Here is a 12,514-nt window from a genome sequence, read left to right as displayed (position 1 = left end):
TCAGTGCCTCGCACATAGTAGCTGCTCAATAAATACTTATTGTCGAATGGAGGCCTGCAAACTGACAGGCTGGGGGGAGGTGGAGCGGGTTCCCGCCCACCCCGCACCCCAGAGGGCTGGCCCAGGACTCACCTGAGGATGCTGAAGTAGCAGGACAGGAAAATGACCAGGATGGCGATGCAGGAGATGCTCACAGCCAGTGGAAGGTGTTGCTCCCAGGACAGTTCATAATCTGCAGGTGGGAGGGAAGCCGCGAGCCGGCATCAGGCTGGGCACAGCCTGCACTCCAGTTCCCAAAGCTGGATGCTAAGGCCTCAGGAACACACCCTCCCAGGCCCTGCATGAGCTGGCCACCCCCAAACCTCCCACCCCATCCCCGCCTACCCTCCCCATTGTACACTGAGCCCTCTCCAGGGCTGTCCCCTGCTCCTCCAAAGCTCAGGGCCACCTCAGGATCTTCGACTTGCTGCTCTCTCTTTCCTGAAGCACAGAAGTCAAGGGCAGTGACGCTGGACCTGGACTATCTGAGCTCAAAGCCTGACACTGTCATCTTTGCTGGTGACCCAAGACATGCCCCTCACCCTCTCTTTGCCTGGGTTTCCTCATCTGTACAATGGGGTTGACAATACTCATCAAAAAGGGATGACGTGAGGATTATATGATTTAATATAAGTTACACTCAGAATATACATTACAATGCACGTCCAATAAGCATTTGCTGTTACCCTCTTCGCACAGCTGGTTCCTTCTCCTCCATCACTGTCACCAGCTCCAAAAATCTTTTCCACACACTCTCTACTGTTGCTGCTCTCATCACTGCATCCCCGTACCTACTTTCTTCTCTTCCCGGACTTACTGCCATCTGGATCTAGATATATCAGACTTATTCATTTTTTTGGTTTACTTGTTTATCTCCTGTCTCCCCCTCCAGAATGCCAGTTCCACAAGAGCAGGGATTTCTGTCTGTTTTGTTCACTGCTGATTCCCCAGTGTCTAGCACGGGGCCAGGCACATAGTAGGAGCTCAATAAACATTTGTGGACATAAAGACTGAGTATCCAGTATACGGTACGTGTTCCATACAAGCTATTTCTCTTCCCTCCCCTTTCTTTCCCCAGGTCAATAGCAGAAGCAAATCAATTCGACAAAACTTTTCCAAGGACTTACTATGTGCCTGGCCCTGTTCTGGGCCCTGGAGACACAGACTCAGAGTAGACACTACCTATAGAGCTCGCAGCCCAGCATAGGAGACAGACGGGCAAAGAGACACCCACGGAACAAAGTGAGCAATGCTGAGAGGGACACGTGGTGGGTGGGGTCAGAGTACCTGCCAATTCTCATTGTGCCCAGCACTTTAAAGAATCCATCTTTCACTGAATGTTCACAACAGCCCCCACTCCTCCCCACTGTAGAGATGCCACCTGAGGCAGCTTCCCTTACCCTAGCTCCCCTTCTTCTTTGCCAGGTAGCAATGTGTCCACCCTGAGGTTTGGGCCAATCACGACTATCCTAGTCCCCTTTCCACACATTGGAATTCCAGCCTCCATTACAGTTGGGAGAGTCCATGTGACAGTCCTGGCCAATGAGATACAAGGGGAAGTCTTCTAGGGAAACTTCTGAAAATTATATACATATATATATATGTATAAAATATATATATATATATATATATATATATATTTTTTTTTTTTTTTTTCTTCCTGATAAAGGAGAGAGATGCATGAGGTGCACTCCCTGGGGGCAGCCTTTCATTCTCTTTGTTTTTTGGGGTCTGAGGGTGTGTGCAGCAGCGGACTTGGGGCCATGAGGTAACCAGTCTAAGGAAAAAACACTACCATGCTAAGGACAGCAGAAGGAAAGAACACGAGACTCAGGGGTGACATCACTGAGCTGCTATATAAACCTGGGAAGGTCCACTTGTAAGACTTCATTTTATGTGAGATAATTCAATATTTCTATTGCAAAAGCCATATGTGATAAGGTTGCAAAGAATTGTTTTGGGGATGTAGCTACCAAGCAAGGAACTTCATTTTCCAGAATCCCTTGCAGCTATGTTTGGCCATGTGACCAGTTTCGCCAATAGAACTTGAGAGGAAGTGATATGTGTCACTTCCAGGCCAAGGCTTTTAAGAAGCAGGTGTGGTCTCCCTGCTCTCATTCCCCTTTCTGAATGCAAAGAATGTCAGGGCCCTTAGAGATTCTTAACTTGGGGTCCACAGACCTCCATCAAAGTTGCAGACAGAATTCAGGGGTCTGAGAACTTGGAAGGGAAAGAAATGACATCTTTAATTCCACTAACTTCTGACACCTAGCATTTTCTCCCATTCGAAATGGAGGGAGGAAATAGCAGCAAGTACAGCTCAATAACAGCTTCCACAAACCACAATAACAGCTCCCAACAGAAATCATAGCTGTTCTCATCTCACAGTACAGCTGCCATCCCATGAAATACGACTGATGCTCATCTACTTTGCAATTTCAGTATTTACAAGAACTACCACCAGATCCTGTTTTTAACATGTTGATAAAGAAGCATATATCCCTAGGTAAATATACTTTAAAATATTTTTATAATTGCATTTCAATAAAATGAGTTTCCCTTGCAGCCCTACATATTTTATTTTACACATTGAAAAATGTTATTCTGAGGTGAGGTCCACTGTGACGGGCCAGCCGCCACAAGTCAATGGGTTCCCGAATGGGGGAGTGGGAATGAATAAAAGACACTCTCACATATGATGGCGATCGTGGACTTCAGTGATCTTGAAGACCCTAAGTTTATTTTACTGCACCTATATATGCAGTTTGAGTACTGCAACTTAGCAACGAAAGTATGCATTATCTTAGCAACTGTAAATTCTTTAACTTTTACATAGGAGACACAAAATTCACTGAAACTCCCAAAAGTAATTATCTTATCAATTGCCCTGATAGGCATCAGCTTCTGTGTCCGGGAACTGGCCTTCCCACCACATACCTGAGCAGTTTACAAGCTTAAGCTCCCCCCAGGTGCAGGCAGAGACAATTGCCTCAGGGGGAGGAAACCGAGCCATTCTGTAAAGCTCAGAGTTTCCTGTAACCATGGCTCCCCACAGTCCACAGGCTTCACCAGTCTGCGACACAAAAAGGTTAATCAACTTTGTCCTAGAGAATGGTGGAGCCATGGGGAGGAAAACCACCCACAAACCAGTGAAATGCACAATGTCTGAATCCCCTTTCCAGACATTTGAGTTCCCAGCCTCCACGAGCGAGAAATACCTTCCTACAGTGCTAACCCACAGACCCTGTGGGCTTGTCAGTTACTGCAGCCTAGCCTACCTACCGCAGCCAGTTCACCACGTCAGTCTGTAATTTCTTACAGCAGTGACAGGCATCCTAGGATGTGGAAAGCCAGAGCCTCAGCCAGGGGGAGCGTCTGGCCACAGAATAAAAGCGAGGAGGAGAGATTCTATTATAGCTGCTCAGGACTCACAATGGATACTCACAATTCCACCACCTGATGCTGGGGCTCCACTCACTCCAGGTGCCGTTGTAGTGCCGAGCCTGGGCCTTCACCCGTATGATGTAGAAAACCCCAGACTTCAGTGCAGTGGCCGGGAAGAGGAGAGTGGTATTCCGGTGGTCCACATTATACTCTCTGAACTGGTAAAGGAAAGAAGACATCAGTGCACCAGCTCCCACTCTGGCTGCCATCCTGAGCCAACCCCACCATGTTTAAGAGCCGCCAGCCCGGGTATTTGGCTATTCCTCCAGTTCAGGCCTTTGCCATCTCTGAAACTGTGACCAGAGTCAAGTAAGATGGGTCAGGGAATCAGCCCTCACCCGACCCCCCAATCCCCACTAATTAGCCATATGACATTACTGGGTCAAGTTGATTAATGTTTCTGAGTTTTCATTTCCTCATCTGTAAATTGAGGGTAAGGGTCCCTATTGTCTCTTTCTGGCTGTGTGACCTTAGGTAAGTGGCATAACCTCTCTGGGCCTTGATGTCCTGCCAAAACAGCGATAATAAAAGTGCTTGCCTCCCGGGGTTGGTGTGAGGATTAAATGGGTTTATACAAATCAGCATTTAGGACAGGGCCTGAGAAGGATGTTTCTGAAGCACAGATAGCCACTGTGTGCCTCTCTCTCCTTCATGGGCTCGGTAGAGCCTTTTGGTCAAGCTCAAAATCACTAGCCTCCAATATCAGCCCTGCCCAATCGAGCCCCCACTGGGAAGGGCATTCCAAGGTCTGTTGTTAAGAAGGTAAGATGATTAGTAAGTGTTGTCTGCTGCCTTTTGTATTAAAAAGTAGGAGGGGGAAAAGGCATAGTGATGGTGTCAGACAGATGCTGAGGGAGTCCCCATAACCCCCACCTTGTATCAAGTCCTGTGTGATCCCCTCTTCTTGAGTGGGGCAGGATCTGTGACTCGGCTCTAACTGATAAATGATGGTGAAGTGATGGGTACGTAGGGACTACACGTATGTGATTGCATGAGGTAAGGCTGTAATCCCACTGGCTAGGACACCCTCCCTCTCTCTCTCCCTTTGTGATTCTGAGAAAGCCATGAGGGAAGGAGCAGAGCGAGGCGGGGGGCCTCCTGCCGGGGGCCAGTGACCCACCGAGGCTCTCCATCCAACAGCCCACAAGAAACCGGACGCTGCCAACATCACAGAGCTCGGACGTGATCCTCCCCCAGCCAAGCCCCAGGGGAGACGCAGCCCTGGCTGACTCCCTGATTACTGCCGGGGACCAGCGGGGGCGCGCCCAGACCCCAGCACAAATTGTGGGGCAATAAACGTGTGCTATTTAAAGCAGCCATGTTTGTGGTGACATTTCGATGTGGCGATGGAAGACTAACACAGTGATGAATGAACACACAGATGTCTGTTTGCACTAAGCGTAACCTCTGGAAGGACACACACGCCTCTGGGCCCTTTGCCTGCTCCAGCCTGGTCTCCCTCCCCTCCTGGCAAAAGAGGGAGCAGTGGTCAGCCTCTGGGAAGTGGAGATGGAGGTTGTGGTCAGAAGAGAAACACATCTCCATTCTGAGTCCTTTCCTACCATTTGAATTTTTTACTTTATGTAAATATTACTTTTATTGAAACAACAACAACAAAACCTTAAAAAATAAAAAATAAAATTAAATCTGTGTTCAAGGTCAAGGTCAAGTCTGATGGCAAGTGTGTGGCTGGAACCCTCTGCTTGGGGCTCCTCTCCCTGCGGGGAGGGTCCATCCTTTTGCAGCTCTCCCTCCTCCTCAGGCCCCCTGCAGCCCCTTCCCCTTCCCGGCTGCTAGCAGCTGCTTCTGCTTCTGCTTGCGGGTTGGAAGCGTGTTGGGGGAAACAGGCTGGGGTGAAGTGAGCCGGGCGGGGGAGGTTTAGTACAGCAACAAAAGCAGAGCCTGAACAGGTTGCTGGAGGGACTGCAGGGCGGCTTGGAGCTTTCCAGGGGAGCTGAGGATGGGATGGGAGTTGTGAGAGGAGACCAGAGCTGGAGCGAACGACACTCTCACTCTTCCCTTTCTTTCTAAACATGAATAAGCTGGAAGTAACAGCTGGATCTCACGATTCACCCAAGGAATCGAACACCCTGGGGAGGAGTGGGGGATTGGGAAATGCTTTACCAGGAAACAAAAGAGAAATCGGAGCTTTCAAGGAACTCCTTGTGCTTGGTTGGCTTTCACAAAAAGGCCAGGTGTTCAGGGGACCACCTCTGAGAGGAAAATCCAGGGGAGGAGAAGCAGCACAGGCTCCGCAGTTCAAATCCCAGCTCCGCCCCCCTGGCTGTGGGACCCTGGGAGAATCATGCCACCTCTCCACGCCTCAGCTTCCTCAACACAGAAGAGGAGAGACAAATACCTTCCTACCTGCAGGATTTTCACAACCATTAGTGATGATGTACGTCGTGTGTGGCACATAGTAGGCACACAAGAAATGGTCACCACTGATCGTGAGCGTGGCATCTATGATTCTGAACGGACGTGAGGCCTCATTTTCTGCTTTTTCACCGCACGTGCTCCTACATTCTCATAATCCCCAGATATGCCATGAATTTTCATGCCTCCAAGCCTTTGCTCACGTTCCTTATCTAGAAAACTCCTATACATCCTTCAGTGCCCAGGCCAAAACTCCACCTCCATTTTGGAACCTTGTCCAGAAATCATCCAGGACAAAGAGTAGCTCCATTCCCAAAATCCCAAGACAAGCTTCTATTATAATAAAAATTCTTTAATGGATCCCACCCAGTTCGAGCCAGTGCAGGTGTCTATAATACTGTAGCAAACATGGCTGGACACGCACCCAGCATCTATGCCACTGAGATCCCCACAGCTCAGTGTAGATAAGACTCTGTCTCCAGCCCCAGGGTTAGTCCTCATTGGTCTAAACCAATCGTGGCCATCCCGTTCCTAGCCTGTGATTGGGTAGAGAGAAGCATGTGACCAGCACTGGCCAATGACTAATGAGGAGAATTCCTCAGGCCCAGCCATGACCTTGAGAAGGAAGACATGGGAGAGGGGCATCTCAGTAGCCCCTGCCCCACCAACAACAGAAGCTGGACCTGAATTCTGAGGGCTGGGGCAGCCCTGAGCACCCACATGACCACTGAGCCATAGCCCAGGCACGACGACCAATTCTATCCACTGGCTGGAGTCTGGTGCCAGGTTCTAGACCTGGCTGTGTCTCAGCCAGCCCAGTCAGTCCCTGTTTCCCTTTCCCCAGAGTCTCCTTTGGGGAGCCACTCCTGCCTTATTCTCAGCCCATCCGGCTTGGGTGGCACTGACACCACCTGCAGCTCCAGAGGTGGGCACATGCCTCACCCCTGGGCAAGCAGAGCAGAGCACGAGCACCCTCTGTCCGGCCACAGCCTGTGACAGGTTCAGAGATCGGCGTGCCAGCAGCAACCGGACTGCCATCCACCACCACGCAACTGATCGTCAGCCCTAAGCCTGTTACTGAGAGTACCTGGGAAGAAAAGTTTTTCCCATGCAGCTCTGGGTCACAGGCTGAGAGCTGCCAGCGGGCAAGTCAGCCACCAAATGAGAGACGAGCCGGCCTCACAGCAGAGCCAAAGCAGAATAAAGCAGGGCGAAGTGACGGAATCCAGATCCAGCCATGGTAAGTCAATAAATACATTTCTTCTCTCCCCTCCAGGCTATCCCCTGAACTGAGCCTCGCACAGGTACAGGACTGGGGAGACGCATGGACAAAATGGAACCCACCTCCTTCCTTGGCATCTGTGCGATCCCCCTCCCCCCAACTGCTCTCTGAGGTGGGAGGTGGGAAAGACGGCCGGCCCGGGGCCCATGGGACACTGTGTGTGCCCCATTCCTGCTCCTACCCACCTCCTGGCCTGGGTGCCAAGGGGGAAACCACACCTGAGAGATGTAATCAACCACCACGGGTGGGAATGTATGAGGGGAAAACATGGGCGGCAGGAAGTGACCTCCACCCCCACCTGCAACTAAAATAGAGGGGAGCCCCAAGCCATCACTGTACAACCCCGGCTATTATTTCCTTGATAGTTTCCTATGAATCAGCTCTCCCCTTTAAAAATGTCAATACGTTCATTTAAAAAGGAACCCGCTATCATTGCTGTGACAGGAAAGCAAACAGCAGATACCATGAGTGTCACAGAAAAGTAAATGCAGTCGGAACCTAGCGACGGCAGTAAGTCATGGCTGAACATGGTTTTGGGGGGAAGCTCTGAGTCTGTGGACTCCTCTGGGAAGAAGAAGGATTGGTAAGCCTGTCAAGTCAGTGGAGATGCTTTCCCTGACCAGCAGGGTTGGGAGGCCACCGACTCCCTCTGACTGTGGGACCCAGTCATTTAAGTGTGTTGCTGAGGGACCTCCTAAAAGCTCAGTGTCCTGGCCTCTGGGAAACAGATGTGGCGCAGAACCCTCCTTTACAGGTGAGGAGCAGTGCCCAGAAATGACTTCCCTTTTCTGCACACTGGGCATTGGGGCCCGGCCAGAGGCAGGACTAGCCCAGCACAGAGCCAGGGCAGAGCTGGGACTCTAGGTCCCCTAGTTTGCTGTGGGCCCCAGGCCGGCCATCCTTCCCACCTCCCACCCCAGGCCTGGCTCTCGCCCGCCTGAGTTGCAAGAGGGGTTGCAGAACCCCCACTCACATCTGTGGGGTCGTTCTCATTTGAAATGTTGACCAGGTAGAAGAGCACGGAAGACAGGAAATCTTCAGCCGAGTACGGATTGATCCAGTCCAGCTTCCACATGGGGAAGGTGTTGGCTTGAATTGTGAGGTTTTCCGGGGCCCTGGGTTTCACTGCGGAAAAGCGATACCTGGTGAGAGCTTGTCTGGCCCGCAGACCACGGGCCATTGATTTTTAGTCAGCACCACCTCTGTACAGTACATTTAAGACTCCGTGTAGATTCAGAGTCATACAGAGAATTAGAATGACAATACTCATTCAAATGTCGCTACAATTCCACTTGGCACTGTGGTCGTTATTAACTAACTACCTTTCTACAGCGAATGCAAAGTGTATTCGCCAAAGTCACCCAAACTTTGACCGTTTCACTTTCGTCCTTTACATTTTTGGTCACATCTGTGTACTACATTCTTTACTAAGTAATTTTCTTTTTTTTGGTTCATGTGTTTGAGAACTCGGTCTCTTTTTAAGCAATCATATCCATGAGATCACAGGTATATAATCTACATTACAATCAACATATACATGCAAGAATTATTTTAATTCATGGGTTTGTTCATGGGCCAATTTAAATAACCCCCCAGCCCACCCCAACCACCAGCAGGATGAGTTGGCCCCTCAGGAACTCCTGGTGGAGTGGTGAAGATGGGGGTCTCTGACAGGCTGCCTCAGCTCTTAGTAGCTGGGTGACCTTAGGCAGGTTACTTGCCTTCTCTGTGCTACAGTTCATTCTATTGCAAAATGGGGATAATCACACTCTTCTGCAAACTGAGGCTCAGAGAGGTAATGTGATTTGCCCAAGGTCACAAAGCAATAAATGGTGTTTTAAAGTCCTGTCACTCCACACAGCAAGCTCATGAGGAGGTACCCGGGGGGACTCTGGGTACCAGGAGAAAGCCAGCCTTCTGGGCTCTAGACTGCCTGAAGTAGCGGCAGCTAAGCAGCTGACGGAGTGGAAGGATGGTTCCCCGTTAAATTTTTGATCTGCAGCAAGCATGATCCTCCATCAAACATGCCTGATCTCAGCACCCCAGTCGGGGCCCTTACATTCAGGGGGTTGAAATATTGGAGCTGAAGGGGGCCTGGTGTGCTGCGGGGCCCAATCTAATTTCAAAGATGGGAGAACTGAGGCCCAGAAAGGGGCAAGAACCCCATCAAGTTTGGGAAAAGGGAAGAGGCCTGCCTCCCCTGCTGGGGCGGCCGGCTGTGGGAACACCTGTGCCCCTCCCCCCAGGCCCCGCTCACCATACTCGCCGGGACTGAAGGTGCCGCTCCACAGCCGCTGCATCCCAGCCCACAGGTCCAGCAGGTAGGTATCCCCAAAGACCATGTTTTCCATCCGCATGTTACACACACACACTGTGCTGTCTCTGTTTTCAGGGATACACGTGTAGTTTCTGCAGACACAGGGCTGGGTTAGGCTGGTCATGGGTCCCCTGAACACACCTTGAGGAGCCACATACTCTCCCAGTTTCCTGGTCGCCCTGAGGCCTTGGGAACAAAGTGGCCAGGGTATGGGGGGGACGTGGACTAGCACTGCCTTCCCTGCTGGCCACAGCCCCTCGCCACACCCACCAGGGACTCTTACATACCCCTGGCCGCAGCCTTGGTCCCAGGACGTGGCTCATCCCTAAAAGCCAGTGAAAGGGATGAACCCATGGCATCAGAGAATTTGCAACAGCTTACGTGTATGTCCCAGCGTACTTCTGGAGGGCACGGTCTATCCCAGTGTCCAGCAACTGTGGCATGCCCTGGCATGCTGCCCTGTGCGCCAACAAAAATCCTAACGTACCACCCCAAACAGCCAACCCTGCCTCTCATGAGCTAGGCCAGGAAATGGCAAATGATTTCTGGAAAGGACCAGATCGTAAATATTCTGGACTTTGAGCCTCATCTGTTTCTGTCGCAAATACACAACTCTGCCACACACAAAAGATGCCAGCCATAGACGATATGCAAATGAATGGGCGTGGCTGTGTGCCAATAAAACTTTATTTATAAAAACTGGTGGTGGGCCGAATGTGGCTCGTGGGCCATAGTTTGCGATCTCTGGTGTAGGCCCATGTACCACACACAGAAGCACAGCCCACCCACTTCAGTATATCGTGGAATCCCACCTGTCAGCACACCCTACATTCTGGTGTGCTATGCATTCCAGCGTGGCCTGGAACTGCGTGCCCAGTGTACCCCACCGTGGCCTGGGCAGCACCTGTCACAGTACCCCGTGTACATGGATTATTCTAATGAACCACAGGGAACAATGTACCCCATATTCCATGGTGAACTCAACCGCTAACACTGTACCCCCAAACAATGGTCTAGCCAAGTGAGTCTCAAAGCGTGGTTCAGGGGTCCATTAGGTCAAACTATTTTCATAATCCTACTAAGACGTTATTTGCCACTTTCCCTCTTTCTCTCACAAGCATGGGGTTTTCCGGAGGCTACACGATGTGTGATGATTCACTGAATGTGGTCTCGTGTGCCGTCGTGCTTCGAACGTTCTGTTTTAATCCTAACAGGGTAAATATTGATAGCCATAAGCTACCTACACAAAAGATTTTGGGGTCCTCACTACTGTTTAAGCATGCAAAAGTCCTGAGACTAAAATGTCTGAGAGCCGCTGGTCTGGTCCAATATTCCCCCCACACCCACAGGTGTCGGTGACAGGGCACTCCAAGCATCATGACGCACTCACTGTCCTTACACACACGGCGCCCAGGGCCTCACCTGTACCGTGCACAGGAAGCCACAATGAACCTCATGCTAAAGCACCATGCACTCCAGGGCACCGCCCAGACGGGGCGAACTCCCAGGGCCAACCTCGCCTGCCCCCCCCACCTCCCGCTCCAGCACCGGCTTACTCGGCGGAGGGCGGGGTGGAAAACTCCAGCAGGTAGGCCAGGTGGAGCTCGGCGCTGCAGTTGGTGGGGCCATCCATCTTCCACTCACAGGTAGAGGTGCTGAGGTAGTCAGAGAAGCAGGAGGGCTGACGCAGGACCTTGACACCGCCTGGGAGACACAGGAGCGTGCTCAGCAAGAGGGACATGGGCCACAGGACATGCTGGAAATCAGCCCAAACAGCACAAAGGGGCCATCGCAAAACAAGGAAACCACAGTCCCAGGCACGGTCATGGCCAGAGCTCCCAGAGCTGGGCCAGGACCAGGCTCCCCGAGCTTCCCAGCTGGCACTGGGGTGACTGCTGAGCGGAAGATATACCCTGGGGTGCAGGGTCCATTAGAGGGGATACATCCAGTGTGCCTGTAGGTTCTGCAGCTCAACTACTTGGCCTTGGCCAAGTTAAAGAACTACGGGCACCTGTGTGAGTGGGGGAGGTGCTGTGATCCATGGTCCCCTCCCCACCCCCCACCTATTCTCCACCCCTCTCTGCACTCAGGAGGCTGACCCCCAGGGTCTTGTCACCCAAGTGCCCTGGTCCTCTGGCGTCCTATTGGGTGTGGTCAGTATGGAAGGGCAGGGTGAGAGCTGGGGGGACTTCTTCCAGCCAGTCAGGGGCAAAGCTGGGATTTGAACCCAGCAGAGTGTCGGCTGGGTCTGCCAAATCACCCTGGCTCTAGATGGCCCAGCACCTGACCGGTGCTCCTGTGCCCAGCACCGCCCCCCTCACAGCTGCCATCAATTTGCACTTGGTCGCGGGATAAAAGATTGACCACGTTACGGAGAGTCTTAGATATCTAGTAAATATCTCAAACACACTTCATATCCAAAACCAGTTCCTGATTCCTCTGCTTCTCAGAAATGATAACCGCGTCCCTCCTGGTCGCTTAGGTCAGAAATCTCAGTCATCCTGGACACCTCTCTCTCTCACCTTCAAATCTGCCCCCGCCACCCTTCCCCACCCCCTTAATGGATCCAGAAGCTAATCAGCTCCCATCGCCTCTGCTGGGCCAAGCCACCCGGCCTACTGTGCACCTCCTCCCAGACCGCCCGGCTCCACCCCTTGTGCTTACAACCGAAGGCATCCCTTTTCATGTAACAGGCCGCGTCGCTGCTCTTCTCAAACCCTGCAAGGGCCTTCTTCACCGGGTCACCCCGCCACTTCTCTGACTTCCTCTCTTCCCACCTGCTGCTCACAGCCTGCACCGCGCTGGCTGGCCTCCTTCCGTTCCTCCTACCCCGCAGGCGGGCTCTCGGCTCAGGGCCTCCAGAAACCCTCCTCTCCCAGCTGTCGGCATGGCTCCCCCCTTCCTTCAGGTCAACTGTCTGCCACTCAGTGAGGACGTCCCTGAGCACGTATTTTAAATTGCGATCGTCCACTCCACCCACCCAGCTTTCCCAGTCCTCCTGCCTCTGCTCTAGATTGTCTTTTTCCGTCACCTTCTGACAATATTTAGAATGTACT

At 51.8% G+C, this 12,514-nt stretch overlaps 1 protein-coding gene across 2 annotated transcripts in view; it reads right to left on the bottom strand.

Annotated features, from left to right (window-relative positions):
* IL4R (interleukin 4 receptor) overlaps positions 1-12,514 on the bottom strand; it is a 32,128-nt gene that overhangs the window by 6,461 nt on the left and 13,153 nt on the right. For both annotated transcript variants that reach the window (XM_019718087.3, XM_074322590.2), the window contains exons 3-7: positions 11,015-11,162; positions 9,399-9,550; positions 8,115-8,266; positions 3,485-3,641; positions 133-232 (exon numbers count right to left, since the gene is read on the bottom strand). In XM_019718087.3, coding sequence (XP_019573646.3) covers positions 133-232; positions 3,485-3,641; positions 8,115-8,266; positions 9,399-9,550; positions 11,015-11,162 — 709 coding nt within the window. The remainder of the gene's footprint in view (positions 1-132; positions 233-3,484; positions 3,642-8,114; positions 8,267-9,398; positions 9,551-11,014; positions 11,163-12,514) is intronic.

This window comes from Rhinolophus sinicus, chromosome 10, assembly GCF_057876585.1.
Source record: "Rhinolophus sinicus isolate RSI-liver-muscle chromosome 10, RSI-T2T, whole genome shotgun sequence".
Taxonomy (NCBI): Eukaryota; Metazoa; Chordata; class Mammalia; order Chiroptera; family Rhinolophidae; genus Rhinolophus; species Rhinolophus sinicus.
Note: the sequence above shows the minus strand (reverse complement) of the source record. Positions and strands in the feature narration are given on the sequence as shown.